Source organism: Mustela erminea, chromosome 7, assembly GCF_009829155.1.
Source record: "Mustela erminea isolate mMusErm1 chromosome 7, mMusErm1.Pri, whole genome shotgun sequence".
Taxonomy (NCBI): domain Eukaryota; kingdom Metazoa; phylum Chordata; class Mammalia; order Carnivora; family Mustelidae; genus Mustela; species Mustela erminea.
This window is the reverse complement of record NC_045620.1, coordinates 65,245,841-65,267,339: the sequence shown is the minus strand read 5'-3', so window position 1 is coordinate 65,267,339 and position 21,499 is coordinate 65,245,841. Positions and strand designations below refer to the sequence as shown.

The window sequence follows — 21,499 nt, the reverse complement described above, 5'->3', positions numbered from 1 at the left end:
AACTATGCCAAAGGATTTTTGGCTTGAAAGAGAGCTTGGACCAAGGTAAATTTAGGGTGATGGTGAGTAATGATTGCAATATAAATCTAACTTATAATTGTAGGGCTATTAATGAATTTTCTTTGATTATTCTATCATGCTACCAACTGAATCAAATTGAGATATTCCTGTAAATTTAGGAGTGTGGTGAAATTATGAGCTGAAAGTTTAAAGAATTATGAGCTGAAAGGTTAAAAAAATGTTTTATCTGTTGGGCAGAGTTAAAATAATGCCAGTAGTCTGTGTTTGGGTGGTGCTATTATTCTGTCCAAAGTAGTGTTACAAGTAGCAGTATTTAATTTGTTCCCCCAATATACTCAGGGGGAATGATGGTTGGTTATTATCAGTGTCCTGCTTTTTCAAGATTGGTTAAACTGATACATGGAAAGGATAACGTTACATAGAAAAGTTGAATAATAAACACACATTGGGGCTCCAACCCTGGCCTCCTGTCTCCCACTAAGTTTTTTTCCATGAGCTATATAGCCAGTTCTGAAATTTATCTGAGAATGTATAAAATTTGTACGTGGATATCATTAGATGATAAATAGAGTGTGTACATGGGATGATGTAATGAATTATCATGAATGCTAATGGGTATTACGTTGTTTGAATGCCTTCTTTTCTAGAATAAATATGGCAGAGCTTTCTGAGACAGAAGGACCAGTAGACTGGAAAGAACGATGTGTAGCTCTGGAGTCTCAGCTCATGAAATTTAGAGTTCAAGCAAGCAAGATAAGAGAGCTCTTAGCAGAGAAGGTAAGCTTTTCTCTCCAAACTTTGTTGTTCAACAGCGGCTGTTTGGGGCATATTTCACTTATATAATCTCAGTATTTTGGGGGGGGTAAACATTTTTTAAATAAAGAACATAATTTAACTTTCTGTCAGGACTTTGAAGTTATTCTCGACATATCCTTTTGCCAGTTTCAGAGTGAGTTGGACATTAGCAAAAAGCATTTGCTGATACTAGTGGAATATGTAAGAATTGTGTGTATTTGATGAATGGGGAGTTCATTCATTCCAGAGAGAAAAGCTGTAATTTATTTGATTTTTATTAGAGGTGTGTGACAGCATTTTAATTTATTAAATGTTAAGGAAAATCATGTTTAAAGTGATTATAGAAGAATATTCCCCCTTTGATAGTAAAACATGTTTATACTGTATTTGAAAGTATGCATCTGTTTAGTAATTTGTATTGACTAACTCTATGTCACTAAACTATGGTCTGGGCTAGAATTGAGTTTAATATAATTATATGCTTCCCTTAATAGTTCTAGTCATGTAATTAAAATTTCATCTATGTCATAGGAATTTTTTCACATATATATGTGTAAAACTCATGGATTAATTCGTTCATTCATTTGTTCATTCATTCAACAAATATTCACTGAGGGCTCATTTTGAGTCATACACTCTTCTTAATGCTATACTTACATCTGTGAACAAGAAAACCCATACTCCTGTTTGCAGAGAACCTGGATTCTCGACCTGTACTTTCCAATACGGCAACCACTGGCCACAAGTGACTATTGAGCACTTGAAATGAGGCTAGTGCAAATTGACATGTGTTGCAAATGTAAAATACACCTCAATTTCAAAGATTTGGCATGAAAAAAATAATGTAAAATATCTTAGCAATAATTTTCATATTGATCACATGCTGAAATAACATTTTGGATATTAGATTAAATAGAAAAATACTAAGATTAATTATATCTATTTCTTTTTACTTTTTAAAGATAATTACTAGAAAATTTTAAATTACATATGTAACTCACATTGTATTTCTTTTTTAAAAGATTTATTTATTTATTTTTAAAAATTTTAAATTATTTTTTACATTTTAAATTCAGGGTAGTTAACATACAGTGCTGTATTAGTTTCAGGTGTACAATATAGTGATCCAACAGTTCCACATGTTACTTAATCCTCATCAAAGCCAAGTGCGCTCCTAATCCCCTTCACCTGTTTCACCATCCTCCAACCACCTCCCCTCTGGGAACCATCTGTTTGTTCTCTATAGTTAAGAGTCAGCTTTTCATTTGTCTCTTTTTTTTTTTCCTTTGTTCTTTTGTCTTGTCTCTTAAATTCCACATATGAACGAGATCATATGGTATTTGTTTTTCTCTAACTTGTTTCACTTAGCATTATTCTCTCCAGACCCATCCAGTTGTTGCAAATGGCAAGATTTCATTCCTTTTTATGGTAGAATAATATTCCATTGCATATCTTTATCCATATTTCAGCTGCTTCCATAGTTTGGCGATAATGCTGCAGTAAACATAGGGATGCATGTATCTCTTCCAATTGGTGTTCTCATATTCTTTGGGTAAATCCCCAGTAGTGCAGTTACAGGATCATAGGCTTGTTCTATTTTTAATTCTTTGAGGAGTCTCCATACTATTTTCCACAGTGGCTGTACCAGTTGATTTTCCACCAACAGTGAATGAGGGTTTCTTCTTCTCCCCATCCTTGCCAACACTTTTTTCTTATGATTTTGGTTTTAGCCATTCTGACAGGATGGCTCACATTATATTTCCATTGGAAGGTGCTGTCTAGATGGATACATAAATGGTATTAATTGTAATTCCTAACTGATCAGAAGAATTTACAGGTGCTTTCTCAAGCACTTGTTTGCATAATCCTTTGGGATGGAGACTGGTACATACATCACATATTCAAAAAAGATTGTTAATCTTTTGATTAATTGACAGCTGACAATCTCTCTCTTTTTTTTAAAAAAGATTTTATTTTTACGTAATCTCTACATTCAGTATAGGACTCAAACTTAGAACCCCAAGATTAAGAGTCTCATGCTCCACAGACTGAGTTAACCAGGTGCCCTGCTAGCTGAGACTCTGTTAGCACAAAAGTATGCTACTAAAACCCAGGAAAACATTATCTTACATTTTTGTGCTTTAACGTCTTTTAGGTGGAAAGATTAAAATTATTCTATTCACGTTGGGTCAAAGGATGACCTAGTAATAGACTTTGTGGAATAAATCCCCAATATCAATTGGCTTTTTATCACTATTAGAATAAAAGTTATAATCTGGGGGCATGTGGGTGGCTCAGTGGGTTAAGCCTCTGCCTTCGGCTCAGGTCATGATCTCAGGGTCCTGGAATCAAGCCCCACATTGGGCTCTCTGCTCAGCAGGGAGCCTGCTTCCCCCTCTCTCTCTGCCTGCCTCTCTGCTTGTGATCTCTGTCGGTCAAAAAAATAAATTAAATCTTTTTTTTTTTTTTACTTTAATTAATTTTTTATTTTTTATAAACATATATTTTTATCCCCAGGGGTACAGGTCTGTGAATCACCAGGTTTACACACTTCACAGCACTCACCAAAGCACATACCCTCCCCAATGTCCATAATCCCACCCCCTTCTCCCAAACCCCCTCCCCCCCGCAACCCTCAGTTTGTTTTGTGAGATTAAGAGTCACTTATGGTTTGTCTTTTTAAAAAAAGTTATGACCTGAAAAAAAAACCCACTTTGAATATCCCCTAAGTTAAGGAAGCTTATTCTAACTCAGTTAGTGACTCATAATTAGTCTTTTGCTCCTCTCTCTATGAAAATCATTTCCCAGATTGTGCTGATTTTTCTAGTATTTTCCACAATCCCAGCCAGTCCATACAATGATTTTATTAAGATCATCAATTATATGCTTGCTGCTATGCCTCATGGACAATTACTAGGTGTTGCCTTAGCCTTTTAGCAGTTAGCACACTGTTGGCCACAGCCTCCTTAAAATTTTCTTGGTTCCCTTGACTTCTGGATTTCTTTGTGGACTAAACAGGAGTTATGCTTACTTGGGTTTCAGTGAATTGACCTTTAAGTTCTAAATTTTATGACAACATTTGTTCTTCAGAAGGCATGTTTCAACAGATTTTTTATGAGTGCCCATTTTTCAGAATTTAAAAGTGTAATTTTCTCTGTATTTATTAAAAAAAAGCTTTCTGATTGTTTATGTTTTTAGGTTTTTTTTTCTTTGTTGGTGAATGAATGGTGAGAGGTATATTATTTCAAAATTGCTATTGTAGGTGCGCCTGGGTGGCTCAGTTGATTAGGCGTCTGCCTTTCACTCAGGTCATGATCCTGGGGTCCTGGGATCGAGCCCCTCCTGCTTCTCCTTCTCCCTCTGCTTGCTGCTCCCCCTGCTTGTGCGAGCATGCTCCCTCTCTCTCTGCCAAAGAAATAAATAAAATCTTTAAAAAGAAATTGCTATTGTAGTTGTGGTTTCTTTGCTCCTCCTTCATTTTCTTCATCTTCTGTATTTTTTTATCTGTGACTTAGATCCTGTGACAGATCTAAGAGATGGAATTATTCAGATGTGTTTTATACAGTGGAAAGTGGACAAGTATGCCAAGTTACTCATGGTTTTCCAGTAAATATATTCAACACTAAAATGAGAATAATGTTTTTCATGTTATTTTCTGTTATGTTCCCTTACGAAATATTTTTCCCTGGATTAAAATTATTTTTGGTGCCCACCCATGTTCTAATAAAAATACCAAATATTTGTTGATTTATTATGTGCTAAGCACTTTATAGATATAATTTATTTAATTCTTATAATAAGCTCTGAAGTAAGACATTTTCTTTTTCCCATTTTATAGACTGGGAAACTGATGCTTATTATGTGCCAGGCAATCTTCTTTATATATACGTTGTTAGAGTTTTATAGATATAAAAAAGCTAATAAACACACACACACATACACACACACGAATCTAGCTATATGTTATAAATAATATGTATAGAAATATATTAGATATTTATGTAATATATAAGGTGCTTTATCCATATTGACTTTTTAATTCTTATAACAACCCTATGAGGTAGGTTCTAATATTACTCTTTTTTACCTAAGAGGAAACTTAGGCACATAAAAGTTCTTTAACTTGCCCAGGTTTATGCTAAAGAGTGAGTAATGGAGACAAGAACTGAAACTGAGCATTCTGCTTTTAGAGCCTGACTGCTTAGCCCTCACCTCTATGGCTTCTCTAATGCAGTTTTATTACCACATTCCTTGCTTTCTCTGATATACTCAGCCACTCATCTATTCTGTCTTCTCCTCAGCCATGCAACATTTAAGTCCATCTCTGCTTGAGGGCAGGTATCTGTGTGTGTGTTAGGTATCTGTGTGTATGTATGTAGTAATAACAATTTACATAGCACTACATATTTTTGAAGAAAACCCTATTGCATTGCTTCTGCATGCCAACTTGAGTCAAATGTTGCATTCCAGAGGCCAGTCTGGTCCCATCCATAACCTTTGGTTTTGTGTTAGGACCAGTCTGCCCCAAGGCTTCTCCCGGATAATTCTCCAGACCTTCCCCACAAATGGATGCAGGCCCAAGGCTGAAGATTCTTGAGAGAATACTAATTTGATTCTTCAGCTCTTTGCCAGGAATTCTGGCCAGTTTTTCTTTCCTGCAACAGTTCTGGTTCTTAGTTCTGTTTTATTGGCACTGGCTATAGGCAGCTAACACTAGGTGCCAACTATGGTTCCTAAGCCGTCGCTACAACAACCATTAGCTGATTTAAACCCTACATTAACCCCGTGAGGGAACTATTATTAATACTGAATGTCAGGATGCTGACATTAAGATTGAGAGTATTTGAGTAGTATGCCCAATATCATACAGCTAATGAATAAAAGAATGGGCATTAAACCTTTGATCTTTCATACTTTTTGTGATGCAGCTAAGAGTGCCAGGCACATAGAAGGAACTCATTATTTTCCTGTATCTTTTTAAAGAGACACACTTGTTAAATGTACAAGGAGATGACTTAAATGTAATTACGAATTAATAAGAGACCTATTTCTCAATTTTTTTAAGAAAAAATACATGAGATGATCTCAGAGTGTTTCGATAATTAAAGATGGATTTCAACTAATTACCCTTAATTTTTTTTAGAGAAGAAATAGGAGAATAAATGAGATTTTTAAAAAAGAACTATTTTTGCTCCATTTTTTTTTCCATCGCAATTTCCAAGTAACTTTGAATATTGTAGCTTGTGAAGAAAAAGGCCTTATTGAAGTCTTGGGCAAATACTGCTATAAGTGGGAGAGGTCTTTGGAGGAATTTAAGGAATGGTGTTGGAAATATCTCTAGTATGCCAAATATAAACTCTTCAGGGAAGCTAAGATTTAAGTAGTTTTCCTACTTTACAGTATTACTAGTTAGTGTTCTGAGTCACGGAGGGAAAGGGGCAAGATTTTTTTTTTTTTTAAGTTGAAATGAATGCTGTTTCCTATGGGGTAGGTTTTTCAGTTAAAAAAAAAAAAAGGATGAAAATACGAAGAATTTTCCTTTGGGCATCAACATGGCCCGTGTAAAGTAATGCCTCAGTTACCTGATACAGTATCACTGTCTGGGATTTCCTGCCACTTGACCTTCCTCTATGAATATGATTCCGCTTTTGTTGTCTAGGATTCTCTCACGGGAATGAGGAGTCCCTGGATGGCATAGTATTTATCTTTATATAATGGTCCAGTACAACATTATGACCACCCTATTTTTTTTTCTAAAGATTTTATTTATTTATTTGAGATAGAGAGAGAGAGAGAACATGAGAAGGGAGAAAATCAGAGGGAGAAGCAGACTCCCTATGGAGCTGGGAGCCCTATGTGGGACTCAATCCCAGGACTCCAGGATCATGACCTGAAGGCAGTCTCTTAACCACCCAGGCGTCCATGACCAACCTATTTAAATTACACATCCCCTCAGTCACTCTGTTGCCTCACCTCATATTTCTCAGTACCTGACAAGAGTTACACATACACTGACATTGAGACTTGGGAGGCTAATTTAAATATCAGTTCTTGGGCAACTGACTGAAGATATTACTTGTTATAACAAAATAAATAAAAATGGTGATAGAGTCTTTCATGGGTTCTGTTGGGGAAAATTATGAAGAGATACTTGGTGGGGAACTGCTGGCCATATCAGTGAGAGTGAAGGCCTTAAAGTAACCAATCTGTACACACACACACACACACACACACACACACACACAGGAATATTACTCAGCCATCAAAAAGGATGAAATCTTGCCATTTGCAATGATATGAATGTACCTAGAGGATATAATGGTAAATGAAATCAAGCAGCTAGAGAAAGACAAATACCATATGATTTCACTCATATGTGGAATTTAAGAAACAAAACAGATGAACATAGGGAAAAGGGAAAAAAAGAGAGGGAAGCAAACCATAAGTTTCTTTCTTTTTTTTTTTTTAAGATTTTTATTTATTTATTTGACAGAGATCACAAGCAGGCAGAGAGGCAGGCAGAGAGCGAGTGAGGAGGAAGCAGGCTCCCCGCTGAGCAGAGAGCCAGATGTGGGGCTCAATCCCAGTACCCTGGGATCATGAGCCGAGCCAAAGGCAGAGGCTTTAACCCACTGAGCCACCCAGGCACCCCATAAGTTTCTTAACCATAGAGAACAATCTGAGGGTTGTGGGAGGAGCAGATGGGTAAGGGATAGGCTAAAGGGGTGGTGGGTTTTAAGGAGGACACTTGTGATGAGCAGTGGTTGTTGTACCTAAGTGATGAATCACTAAATTCTTACCTGAAACAAATATTGCTCTCTATGTTAACTAACTGGAATTTATAAAAACTTGAAGTTAAAAAAAAGAAATACATACTACAGTGCAAAAAACTCCACCAAGTTTATTTGTATATGGTGCTTAGAACACCAAGTATTAAATGTGGTGGCGTTAGCATCCAAGGTCAATGGTGTATTGCTTTCTGCCACTTGATGCTATGTTGACTGTGGCTACAGAGGGCACTTTTATGGTAGTAAATCAAAGCACTAGGTTTAGAATTTGCTGCTTTATTTTGTTATTGTGTAAGTAGCTTGTTTGTAGAAATACCTGTTTTTGTCCAAAGCCTGACATAGGGCAGCAGATTATTTCAACTTTCTTTTAGTGACTTGGTAGGGACTGGTTGTGGACTTGACCCAAGATTTACATTATAGTATATATTGTGAAAGTAAAAACTTACTTGAATATTCTCCACATTGCTTTTTTTTTTCTATTTTGCAAAGTTATTTTCCAGCTTGAGTGAGTATAAATACAATCACTCAAAATCAAAGTATTGCCTTTCCTAGTACTCTTATGTTTAAACTCTTATTAAAGTGTTCTAAACTTTGTTGGGCGTACTTAGTCTATGTTTACTTTATGCAATGTGAAGTTCTCAGTATTCATGATCTATATAATACAGATTGTGAAAATGTAGTGATTTTCTTTTGTCAAGTTTATCCTTGCTTTTAAAATAATTTTTTTGGAAAGAGTTGAAACTTTCATCCATTCATTTATTTCTTCAATATACATTTACTGAATTTCTCTTATGTGGTACTCAGTACCCCTGCCTCGGCCAATGTTATGTAAGTTAAGACTACATGCAGAATCTGGGGGGACACTTCTTAGTTTATTTACTATGTAGTGGTAGAATTACATGAAAATCTCAAATTCCAAATTTAGCCTTAGTCATAACCTCTGTCCCTGTGCTTCGTTCTGTGATATGTTCCATGAGAACCTGCAATTTAAAATTCTTCCTCCTACGGCAGAAGCGTGCTGGGCCCATAAAATTCTTCCTCCTACGAATATTAATATCACTTTAAATTCCCAAGAAAAGATATGTAGGCTAAAAGAATAGCATACATGGGATAGAAATAAAGATGAATGCTTTCCAACTAAGAATTTTGTGGCCTCATGTATTGGGAACGTGTTTTCATATGGTTCTGTGTAACTATATACTGTGTGGAGTTTATAAATACCAAAGCAGCCGTGGTTCAACTAAAAGACCACTAGGGAATCGGACCATGAAGACTCAAATCCCAGCCATGTCACTGGCTGGGAGCCTCAGCTTATACAAGGCATACTCATTCTGAACATCAACTTCCTGATCTTCATGATGAGAGTAACAATTTTTGTCCTATGGTATGGCTATGAAAAAATGTAGTGGAAAGTTTCTGGTTCTTAAACACTAACTAGAATTTTTTTTTTTTAAGTTTTCTTCTATTCCCTGAGTTATTTTTCTTTCCTCTGAGATAATTGCCGACTTTTATGTCTGTTTGTTTGTTTCAGGTTGTAAACTTTTCTCAAATCTCTGATGATTTTTGATGGTCCCTTCATATTTAAGAATAGGGCATCTGAAAAGTTGACCAGCAATTGTGTGTAAATAGTCAATGCTGGACAACTGTCAATCTTTGTTTTAGAATGAGTTGGGGGGGAGGGGGAACTGCCTATTACACCATGAACCCATAAATGCCACAGTTGTTGGGCTGGTGCCCTCCAAACAGTTTATTCAGTTTTGTAAGAGAAGAACATTTCTATTTTCAACAGGAAATAAATGCTTAGCTGCTGGACATTTGGCACATGGGGATAAGTAACAAGATTTCACGGAGTTCCTTGACTCTAAGTGCTACATATTTTCCATTAATACCCACTATTTTCATCCTGCCCCCTTCACTCCTGCTCTAGGTCTTTACAAGATTCTGTGAGGATATTAACTCCCAGGAGAAACCCAGGACCCTCCAGTCCTTATTCTTTGACTATACTTTCTGCTTTATCAAAAACAAGGGGATTAGGGGCACCTGGGTGGCTCAGTGGTTTAAGGCCTCTACCTTCAGCTCAGGTCATGATCTTGGGGGCCTGGGATTGAGTCCTGCATCGGGCTCTCTGCTCAGCAGGGAACCCGCTTCCCCCTATTTCTCTGCCTGCCTCTCTGCCTACTTGTGTTCTCTGTCTGTCAAATAAATAAATAAAATCTTAAAAAAAAAAAAACCCAAATGGATTAAATGAATATATGCACACTTAATGGTGAGCTTATCTCCCCACTTCCAACCTTTCTCTCTGACATGGCTCCTAAGATGCTGGCAGACAAACATTTATCCAATGGGGAAGACTGAAAGTCTCTGGCAAATCTCATCAGCCCAAGAAGAAAGAGGAAATAATACTGACAATCAGTGGTTCCCCAACAGAAAGCCCAGCCAGATCACCTAATGTTAAAGTTCATGGTCAACAAACCCCACATATTTGCTAAAGCATCTGGACAGCTTTTTAGTCCCTGAACATTAAACATAAATAGGCATCTCTTGAATGACCAGACATCTGAGGAAAGCCTCTAACATGAAAGATAGAGAACAAACAGACAACAAAACAAAACAAAACAAAACACAATATTGCCTATGCAGGGAGAAAAAAAGAAAACATAACAAGCAAAATCCTATCATTTAATATTCTAAGAGAGAAAAGATATTACAGAGAATGAGTAAGAACTCTTGAAAATCAAAAATATGGTAGAAGAGGGGCACCTGGGTAGCTCAGTTGGTTAAGTATCTGCCTTTGGCTGGAGCCATGATCCCGGAGTCCTGGGATCGAGCCTCACATCAGGCTCCCTGCTCAGTGGGGGTCTACTTCTCCCTCTCCCTCTGCCCCCTCCCCGGCTCATATGCTCTCTCTCTCTCTCAAATAAATAAAATCTTTTTTTTTAATGGTAGAAGAAATAGTAAACTTAATAGAAGGGTTGGAATATAAACTTAAGGTAAATACCTGGGAAGTAGAGAAAAATGTTAAAAGGATGGAAGACAGGAGAGAAAAGATTAGAAATTTAGGGGACTAGTCCAGCATGTCCAAGACCAGGGTGGTAAGAAGTCTGGAGTGGACAAAAGCAATGAAACAAGCCACAAAAATTTCTCCCAGAATTGAAGGACACAAGATTCTCTCTTGGAAGGTCTGCCAAATACCTAATACAATAGATAAAAAATAGTTTCATCCAAAAGCACATCATCATGAAAGTTTACTACAGACCAAAGAAAAGATTCTGCAAGCTTTCAGAGGGAACAAAAAAAAAAGCCTAAACAGGTTATATGCAAACAGTTAGGAATTAGAATGGATTTTTAAGACTTGAAAGTTCCCACATAACCTTCTTGAAGAATCTCCAAAAGGATGTGTTCCATTAAAAGGGCGAAAGAATGAAAGAGAGGAAGGCAAAAGATAAAGGAAACAGGAGCTCCAATGTGGGGAAAAGTGGAAGGGTCTTCCCAAGAAGACAGCTGTGTCCTGGCAAGAGGGGTGTCAGTCCAGATGGGTACAGGTCCGAAGCTCTGGAAGTGGCTTCAAGAAGATGAAATTGGTAGAAAATCAGGTGTGAATGAACATCTTGAGAGATAATTCAATGTGGAGTTGAATTATTGATGAGTTCATAGAAAGCTGGATAAAAAAAAGAACGAGACATTTAACTCTAGGGGGAAAAGTTAGGTAGCACGGAAAAAAGTAACCATAGTTTACTCTGTGGTACATCTCTGAGTATCATACAGAGTCACAGTAATACTAATACCAAATACTGAATTAACCAAAGGGAAGAAAGAAACATATTGGAAGAGTATATTTATGTTGATGGTGAGATTAAAGAGCTAAATCCTCATTCTCCATAAAGGAAGTAAGTAGGAATTCACTAAACTGAAAAAAAAAAGAAAAAGAAAAAGTCAACAAAAAGGAAGCATGTTATTTAGAACATGAAAGTAAAATATTGAGAGAATTGGCTAAAAGAGGGTAATAATTTTTATTAACAAATCTTATGGTACTAGTTGATACTTTATGTGCATTTGTGACTTGGATAAACATAAAAACAAAAGAAAAATTAAATCGAATTATAAAGTAAATGGACTTGCCTTTTGAGAGGAAATCTTCGTATTATAATAGGGTGTTTCTATGGAAGTCACCATCCAAACAAAATAACCTATTTTGAGTTTTCAGGATATATCAAAAAGAATCAAATGTTCTGGGTTATGTAGTTGAAGTTAGGTGCATTCAGGATCAGGATTGTTACATGTCCCATTTATAATTAGGAATTATCAATTAGGAATTGCCTATTTATAATTATCAACACTCTTTTGCTAATAAAACTTTTGGCATTAAAGTCTCTTTTGTCTGATTTTGATATTGCTTTTAGGTAGCACTTACTTGGAATACTTTTCAATCTCTTAGCATCATTTTTAAAGTATGCCCTTTTAAATACAATATAGAAAGACTTACGTCTTTATCTGACTAGTGAGATAATCTCTTTAAATATATCTGAAATCATAATAAATGCATTCTGTTTCTACACATCTTGTTGTTGAAGTTTTCTTTATCTTCCCTGTTCCATGCTTTTTCCCCACCCTGTGATGCTTTGGAAGCTATAGACTGAATTTCTATTATGTGGTTATCCTTAACTCCTTTTAAAAAGAAAGGCCAGAGTGGCGCCTGGGTGGTTCAGTCAGTTAAGCATCCTACTCTTGGTTTTGGTTCAGGTCATGATCTCAGGGTTGTGAGATCGAGCCCTGCATCAGGCTCCATGCTCAGCACAGAGTATGCTTGGGGATTTCTCTCCTCTCCCCCTACACCCCTGCTCCTGCTGCTGCTCATGCTTACTCACACTCTCATGCTCTCTAAAATAAACAAATAAAATCTTAAAAAAAGAAAAGAAAGGCCATTACACATACTTTGTATTGTAATAACAGAACTTGAAAACTGAACGTGGTTAGGGAAAGGAAATGTTAGGGAGTTGGTGATATTCAAAAATATATATATAACTATATAGGGCAACATTGTGGTGGGGGGGTTGGTGAGGGAAAGGATGGGAAACGCGTAGCAATGAGAGCTGAGCATCAAAACAGCAAGTGCCAAAACTGTTAGGATGGCCAGCACTGACTCTTCTTTAGAAAACAGTCTTTAGAAACAATGGCACCTTCAGTTTAAACGTTGAATTAAACTCTTGTAATTTAGGTCATCATTCAGCTTTGATGGATACTAGGAGATGGTTAATGTTGTATAAATCCTTTAGAAGCCATAGAATGGAAAAATGTCAGGCAACCAGAAAGACTTCAATTATCCTATCTTGTCCTAGAGAGAGAACTAGTAGTTTGTTCATCATTATTGCAAAATTACCCTTAGAAAGCCTGAGGTGGGGTGGGGGATGGGCTGGATTAGGGTGGATTGCCGAAATCACATTTTGGGTAGGATGTTTAATGTTACTGAAGGAGATCTTTGACTTTGGAGAATAATTTAGCCCTCAACAACTTCTTAGTCTGCCATGACTTTGCAACAACTTCTAATTCGTAATATAGGTGTGTTTTCATAAAAAGAAAAAATAGTTTTGAAATCTATGCCCAAAATGGGACTGTGTCCTTTCACTACATTCTGTGGGTCACAGCAAGTCACAAAGTCATCCCAGAGTCAAAAGGAGGAATAATGGATCTCACCTCTCAATGGGAAAAGTGGCATGTGCATATGGGGAGGGAAGGAATTGGTGGTGCCCTGTTTGGTGGCTATCTAAGCCTAACTAGTTACTTTAATTCACTCAGACTCTTGCATTTCAGCATATGTCCGTGCTTCCCTCCAGTAAAGCTGACCTCACAAAGGTCTCCAATGGCCTAATTAGCATATATCTGCATGTACTATTTATACTACATATCATTTACAGGTATCATTCAGTATGTTACTTATATTTAAATTTTTGTTAGAAAATTTTCAAACAAGTAAATTTTCAAAAAAGTAAGCAGAATATTATAATGGATCCCCATATACACATTACCCAGCATTAATGATTATTAACCTCAGGACCAATCCTGTTTCATCTATACCCTGATCCACTTCTCCTTTCTTACTTTATATTGAAGCAAATTCCAAGCATATTATTTCATCAATCTGTGTACATTTTAACGACTGTACGGTTATCTACTTATATATTTAGACAATTCTGGTTTTGGACATTTGTGGCTTTTATTTTTATCATTCAGATTATAATCACTGCAGGGGCTCCTGGGTGGCTTAGTCAGTTAAGCTTCTCCCTTTGACTGAGGTCATGATCCCAGTGTCCTGGGATTGAGTCCTGCATCAGGCTGCCTGCTCAGTGGGGAGCCTGCTTCTCCCTTTCCCTCTGTGACTCCTCCTGCTTGTGTTCTCTCCCTATCAAATAAATAAAATCTTGGGGAGAAAGTATAACACTGTAATCATTACCACGTATTTTTAATAAAGGAAATACCAACAGCTTTTTCCCATCACTTTGACACGGTTTCTTATTTTTATCCTCACAATTTCCTATAAGGTAGGTAGAGCAGTTATATTATCCCTATTTTATACATAAGAATTTTAAAGTGCAGGGCGCATGGGTGGCTCAGTGGGTTAAGCCTCTGCCTTCGGCTCAGCGTGATCTCAGGCCCCACATTGGGCTCTCTGCTCAGCAGGGAGGCTGTTCTCCACCCCCCCACCCCCGCCTGCCTCTCTGCTTACTTGTGATCTCTCTCTCTGTCAAATAAATAAATAAAAATCTTTAAAAAAAAAAAAAGAATTTTGAAGTGCAGTATCAAGCTGTTGAGTCGTAGAGTAAGAATTAGAAACCAGATCTCTTGAATCTACTCCGTTCATTTTAAAGATTTTATTTATTTATTTTTTTGTCAGAGAGAGAGAGAGCGCGAGAGTGCAAGCGCACAGGCAGACAGAGTGGTAGAGGGAGAAGCGGGCTCCCTACGGAGCAAGGAGCCCGATGCGGGACTCGATCCCAGGACGCTAGGATCATGACCTGAGCCAAAGGCAGCTGCTCAACGAACTGAGCCACCCAGGCGTCCCTACTCCGTTCATTTTAAACTAAACCTTGCTAACTTAAAGTTATTCATAAAACTAATGCATGTATATGATAGAAATGCGCTGCTGTGTAAATATCCATTGAACATCCATTAAGTCTTAGATACAACGATAGACATGCTCCTGTTTAATCTTCATGTCAATACTGTGAGATAAATGTTAATCTCTTTTACAAATGAGGAATGGAAACTCTGAGAAGTTAAATGACTTATTCATAATTACATTGCTCATAAGTAGTGGAACTGGATTCTGATTTCAGTCTTCTTGCTTCTAACATTAGTACTCTTTCCACTTTTCTCTACATTGATATTTCAAGGGCTACTTTTCTTTAAGATTTTTTTATTGGGGTTCCTGGGTGGCTCAGTTAGTTGCCTTCAGCTTGGGTCATGATTCTAGGACCCTGGGATTGAGCCCCACATTAGGGTCCCTGCTGAGGGGAGAGTTTGCTTCTCCCTCTGCCCGCCTCTTGTGCTTGCTCTGCCTCTCCCTTGCTAGTGCTCTCCCTCTCTCTCAAATAAATAAAATATAAAATAAAACCTTTTTAAAAAATCTCAGGGATTCCTGATGGTGCCTACTCTTTCTATATATAGATATAGATATCTATATCTATATATAGAAAGAGACAGTGGTGGGGAGGGGCAGAGAGTAAGACAGAGAGAATCCCAAACTCCACACTGAGCGCAGAGCCCAACAGGGGGCTTGATCCCACAACCCCAAGATCACGACCTGAGCCAAAACCAAGAGTCAGATGCTTAACCAACTGTGCCACCCAGGTGCCCTATACTTTTTTTATTAAAAAAGAAAAAATGACTTTTTGAATAGGTCTTTATTTAACTTGTATTCAAAGTCATAAACATATAATGTTTTCTTTCAGCACATTTAGCCCACTTATCTATAACCTTTTATCCCCAGTGTTGTGAAATAGTGTGTGTGTGTGTGTGTGTGTGTGTGTTAGGTGTGGGGCTTTTTATAATGGAACTAATGTTTTATTTTGTTTTTTAATGAGGTTATTGCTTGCTATCAAGCTTTTAAAATTTGAACTGTATGGCTGGTATGTGCAAGATGTTAAGGAAGATATAAAGGGTCCTCACACATGAAGTCTGTCTTCAAGAAACTTGTAGTGTAGTTGGGAAAATAGTAGAAGGAAGAGAGTCAATGCCATAGGAGTGGAAGAAACATTATTTTGGCAGCAGTAAAAATACTATCCTATTCATATATGCATAATGCTTTACAACATAATTTCATCCAGTAATTTATAATATATTGAATATTCACTGCATATAAAGACGTGCATTAGGGTATGTAACAGTGAGGCAAAGACACAAGGCTTCTGCTCTGTTAACACTAGAAACCAAACTTCAGAAACAGAAATCTGACCAGATATTTGTATAGTCCTTATCTTAGTTTGTTCTACTATAACTAAATGTTATAGACTGTGTAACTTCTAAACAATGGAAGTTTATCATAGTTCTGGAGGTTGGAGATCTAAGATCAGGGTGTCAGTTAAGTCAGGTGAGGGTTCTCTTCAGAGCTGCAGAGTTCTCACTGTATCTTCACACAGTGGAAGGGGCTAGGGAGCACTGTGGGCTCTCTTTGGTAAGGGCACTGATCCCATTCATGAGGCCCCCCTCATGACCTCATCACCTCCCAAATACCTCTCCTCCTAACCCCACCACAGGGGGTGTTAGGATTCTAACATGTGAATTTTCAAACATTTAGACCATAGCATTCATTCCATCCATGGCCTCCCCAAACCATGTCTTTCTTACATTCATTCTATCCCAACAGCTGTAAAAGTCTACGAAGTGTGGAGTCTCATCTAAATCAGTTATGGATGAGACTCAAGGTATGGATCATTCTGAAGAAATCCCTGCCAGCTGTCAATCTGTGAAATCAAACAAATTATAAGTTTCTAAAATACAGTGGTGGGACAGACATAGGATATTTTCATTCCAAAAGGAAGAGATAGGAGAAAAAGAAGGGTAACAATTCCTAAGCAAGTTTAAAGCCCCACAAGGCAACTAACATTAAGTCTTAAGGGTTGAGAATAATTTTCTTTAACTAGATGTTCAGCTCTCTGGTATGGAGGTCCTACCTTCTGGATTAACTCAGGAGGGAGATAAGGGGGAGCAGGAGTCTCACCTTCTGGACCCTCAGGGCCATTTGCAGCCTTATTGCTTTGCAGGGCAGCTCTCATGGGTTGAAGTTGCATTGTGATGGTTCTACCAGTCTGGGATCCCAGGGGTGGCCCCACTCCCATGGCTTCATTGGGAATTGCCCAGGTTGGGGCTCTCTGGTGGCCTTGCCCCAGAGGTGGCACTGTGTTTGGGTTATACGCCCACAGGTCTGGGTGGCTTCAACATTCCAAATCTAGGTGGAGGTAGGCCCATGCTTCCATGACTCTCCGGGTAGGAGTTGGCCCCCCATGGCTTTGGGTGGCACCACTTTGGTTTGGGTAGATATTGTGTAGCCTGTAGAAACTCAAGAAATGCCCCACCCTGGCCTGTGAAACTGAGGAGCAGCTCTGATGAGCTGGGGTCCTTCTTCTTTGTCTTGAAGAATAGCCCAATAACACAGCCATGGCTCTAAGATCCCATCCTGTGAAATCCAAGTCCAACAGCTAGCCTCATTCCTTCCTCTTCAGTTCACACAGACTTTTCTTTCTTTAGTTGCTACCTAACTCTCAAACCCATACTCAAACCCATACCTAGCTCTCAAACCCATACTGACCCCTTAATCAAAAGGTGGTTTGGCCACACCCTGTCCTCTCCTGAACAAGATTTCCCAATTTTTCCAACATGGACATGCTGAATTTTTAGGTTCCACTTCCTCTTTGATTAACAATCTATCTTTAAATCATTTCTCCTCTTGAATTTTACTATAAGCATTCAAGAAGAATTAGGCTGCTCCTTCAACACCTCAATTAGGCCGCCTTGGAAATTTCCTCAGCCAAATATCCAGTTTTGTCGCTCACAAGTTCTGCCTTCCACAAAACCCCAAGAGGAGAATCCAATTCAGTAAAGCTGTTTGCTGCTTTGAAACAAGGATCACCCTTCCTCTCCTTTCCAGTAACATGTTCCTCATTTCCATCTGAGACTTCATCAGAATGTCCTTTACCATCCATCACATTTCCACTGACACTCTGCTCACAACTTGGGTGCTCTCTAAGAAGACTGGGGCTTTCTCTATAGCTTTCTTTCCCATTTGCCTTGTGAGTTCTCACCAGAATTGCTTTAAATGGTCTGTTCATGGGAATATCGTTTTTTTCTATCTCAGACCCCCAAATTCTTCAAGCTTCTACCAATTACTCAATTCCACAGTCACTTCCACATTTTTAGGTATTTGTTACAGCAGCACTCCACTCTCAGTGCCAGTTTCTGTCTTGGTCCATTTGTGCTGCTATAACAAAATGTGACAAACCACATAGCTTATGAACAATAGAAATTTATTTCTCACAGTTCTGTTGGATGGAAGTCTGAGATTAGGGGGCCAACAAGGTCAGGTTCTGGGTCTTAGACTTCTTGTATTTTCACTTGGCAGAAGAGGCTAGGGAACTTGGTGGGATCTCTATTATAAAAGCACTAAATCAGGGCACCTGCGTGGCTCAGTGGGTTAAGCCTCTCTCTGCCTTCCGCTCGGGTCATGGTCTCAGGGTCCTGGGATCAAGTTCCTCATTGGACTCTCTGCTCGGTGGGGAGTCTGCTTCCCCTCTCTCTCTGCCTACTTGTGATCTCTCTCTGTGTCCAATAAATAAATAAAAATCTTTAAAAAATAAATAAAAGTACTAATCCCATTCATGAGAGTCCCACCCTCAGGACTTAATCACCATCACATTGGGTGTAAAGATTCCAGTGTGAATTTGGAGGAGAGGGGCATAAACCTGCAGACCATAGCAATCCTCTTAAGAAACTATTCAGGCTTGGGGCACCTGGGTGGCTCAGTGGGTTAAAGCCTCTGCCTTCGGCTCAGGTCATGATCCCAGGGTCCTGGGATTGAGCCCCACATTGGGCTCTCTGCTCAGCGGGGAGCCTGCTTCCTCCTCTCTCTCTGCTTGCTTCTCTGCTTACTTGTGATCTCTGTCTGTCAAATAAATAAATAAAATCTTAAAAAAAAAAAAAGAAACTATTCAGTCTTTTTTAAGACTTTATTTTTTAGAGTAGTTTAGGGTTCACAAAAAAGTAGGGTGGTACAGAAATGTCTCATATATTCCCAGCTCCTACACATGCATAACTTCCCTTGTTATCAACATTCCCCACCAGAGTGGTAAATTTGTTACAATTGATGAACCTACATTGACACATTATAAAAGCCCAAAGTCCATAGTTTCACTCTTGGTGTACATTCCATGAATTTGGACAAAGGTATAGTGATATGTATCCATCATTATGGCATCATACAGAGTTTTTTCACTGCTCTGAAAAACTTTGGTGCCTTGTTTATCCCCAGCCTCAGCTGGAATCATACAATATGCAGTCTTTTCAAACTGGCTTTTTTCACTTAATAATATGCGTTTAAGTTTCCTCCATGTCTTTTCATGGCATCATGGCCCATTTCCTTTTAGTGCCAAATAATAGGTCATTGTCTGGATGTACCATGGTTTATTTATCCATTCACCTACTGAAGGACATCTTGATTGCTTCCAAGTTTTGGCAGTTATGAATACAGCTAATGTGAATATCTGTATGCAAAGTTTTGTGTTGACATAAATTTTCAGCTTCTTTGTATAAATATCCAAGAGCACGACTGCTAGATCATATGGTAAGAGTATGTTTAGTTTTATAAGAAACTGCCAAACTGTCTTCCAAAGTTGTTGTACCATTTTGAATTCCCATGAGCAATGAATGAAAGTTCCTGTTTCTCCATGTCCTTGTCAGCATTTGGTGTTGTCAATGTTCCTGATTTTGGCCCCTGGAATAGGTGTGTCAGTACTCTATTTTTTTTTTTTTTTTTCATGAGCAGAATTTTACAGATCAGCCACTTGTTTGTGGATTTTTCTGGCAACCTCAACAATATTCAAAAGTGAGGCTAAGGCTCCACAAGCAAAATTTCCCCTAATAACATAAGTAGTTACATTGTAGAGGCGAAAATTATCAGCATATTGCCAGTAGAGGAAGAATACAGTGTTGGCATGTGCCTGCCAGTTGCCTTTTTGGTTTAAAGAATATCCTACACAGGAGACAGTGCTTGTCCCAATGGCTTCTACACAGTGCCATAACCTATACAGTAACTCAATAAAACATTTTAGACAACAGTCCTGGCTTATTAAACATTTGAAATATTTTCACAAAAATTAAAGATGATATAAGGTCCAAAAAATACACTTGGGAAATATTTATTTATGTACCCAAATATTTGAAGCCTCTTCTAGAAGCTAGATGCCTTCAATAAATGGTCTTAAAAAATGCTGCTGTGTGGACAGGCAGTTAAATTGCATTTTATGGTGACAATGGAATATTTTACACTTCTGTTATCCAATAGAGATATAATATGAGACACAAATGTACTTTAAAATTTCTATTAAGCGGGGAGGAGTCAAGATGGTGGAGAAGTAGCAGGCTGAGACTACTTCAGGTAGCAGGAGATCAGCTAGATAGCTTATCTAAAGATTGCAAACACCTACAAATCCAACGGCAGATCGAAGAGAAGAAGAACAGCAATTCTAGAAACAGAAAATCAACCACTTTCTGAAAGGTAGGACTGGCGGAGACGTGAATCCAAAGCGACCAGACGATAGACCCCAGGGGGAGGGAACGGCTCCTGGCAAGTGGTGGAGCAACGGAGCACAAATCAGGACATTTAAAAGTCTGTTCTGCTGAGGGACATCGCTCCAGAGGCTAAACCGGGGTGAAGCCCATGCGGGGTCAGCATGGCCTCAGATCCCGCAGGGTCACAGAAGGATCGGGGGTGTCTGAGTATTGCAGAGCTTGCAGGTATTAGAACGGGGAAGCCGGCTACAGAGACAGAGCCGAGGAGTGAGCTCTCAGCTCGGGGTTACCTTGAACCAGTCGCAGGCTTGGTGAGCTTGGAGCACGGCTGGAGGCCACGGAGATGGGAGTAATTGGGCGCTGTTCTCTGAGGGCGCACTGAAGAGTGGTGCCCCAGGCTCTCGGCTCCTCTGGGCCGGAGACCAGGAGGCCTCCATTTTCACTCCCATCCTCCGGAACTCTATGGAAAACACTCAGGGAACAAAAGCTCCGGAAAGCAAACCGGAGCAGATTACTCAGCCCGGTCCCTGGTAAGGGGGGTGCAATTCCACCTGGGGCAAAGACACTTGAGAATCACTACAACAGGCCCCTCCCCCAGAAGATCAACAAGAAATCCAGCCAGGACCAAGTTCACCTGCCAAGGAGTGCAGTTTCAATACCAAGGAGAGCAGCGGAATTCCAGAAGAGGAGAAAGCAAAGCACAGAACTCATGGTTTTCTCCCCATGATTCTTTAGTCTTGTAGTTAATTTAATTTTTTTTTCTTTTTCAATTTTTTTCTCTTCTTCTGCTAAATTTTTTTAACTTTTACCCTTTTCTTTTTTAACGTTTTTAAACTAGTTTATCTAATATATATATATTTTTCTTTTTTATACTTTTTCTTTATTCGTTTTCTTTTCTTAATTGTTTCTTTTCTTTTCTTTCTTTCTTTCTTTCTTTCTTTCTTTCTTTTTCCTTTCTTTCTTTTCTTTTCTTTCTTTTTATCCCCTTTCTTCCCCCTCACGATTTGGGATCTCTTCTGACTTGGTTAAAGCATATTTTCCTGGGGTTCTTGCCACCCTTTTAGTATTTTACTTGCTCCTTCATATATTCTTATCTGGACAAAATGACAAGGCGGAAA

The 21,499-nt window shown here is 38.5% G+C and overlaps 1 protein-coding gene across 5 annotated transcripts in view; it reads left to right on the top strand.

Annotated features, from left to right (window-relative positions):
- The window catches only part of PLEKHH2 (pleckstrin homology, MyTH4 and FERM domain containing H2), a 119,986-nt gene that overhangs the window by 6,369 nt on the left and 92,118 nt on the right, over nucleotides 1–21,499 (top strand). For all 5 annotated transcript variants that reach the window (XR_004287704.1, XM_032351898.1, XM_032351896.1 and 2 more), the window contains exon 2: nucleotides 669–798. Coding sequence is in view for 4 of the 5 variants with exons in the window: in XM_032351898.1 (XP_032207789.1) it covers nucleotides 676–798 (123 nt within the window). In the remaining variant the exon portion in view is untranslated. The remainder of the gene's footprint in view (nucleotides 1–668; nucleotides 799–21,499) is intronic.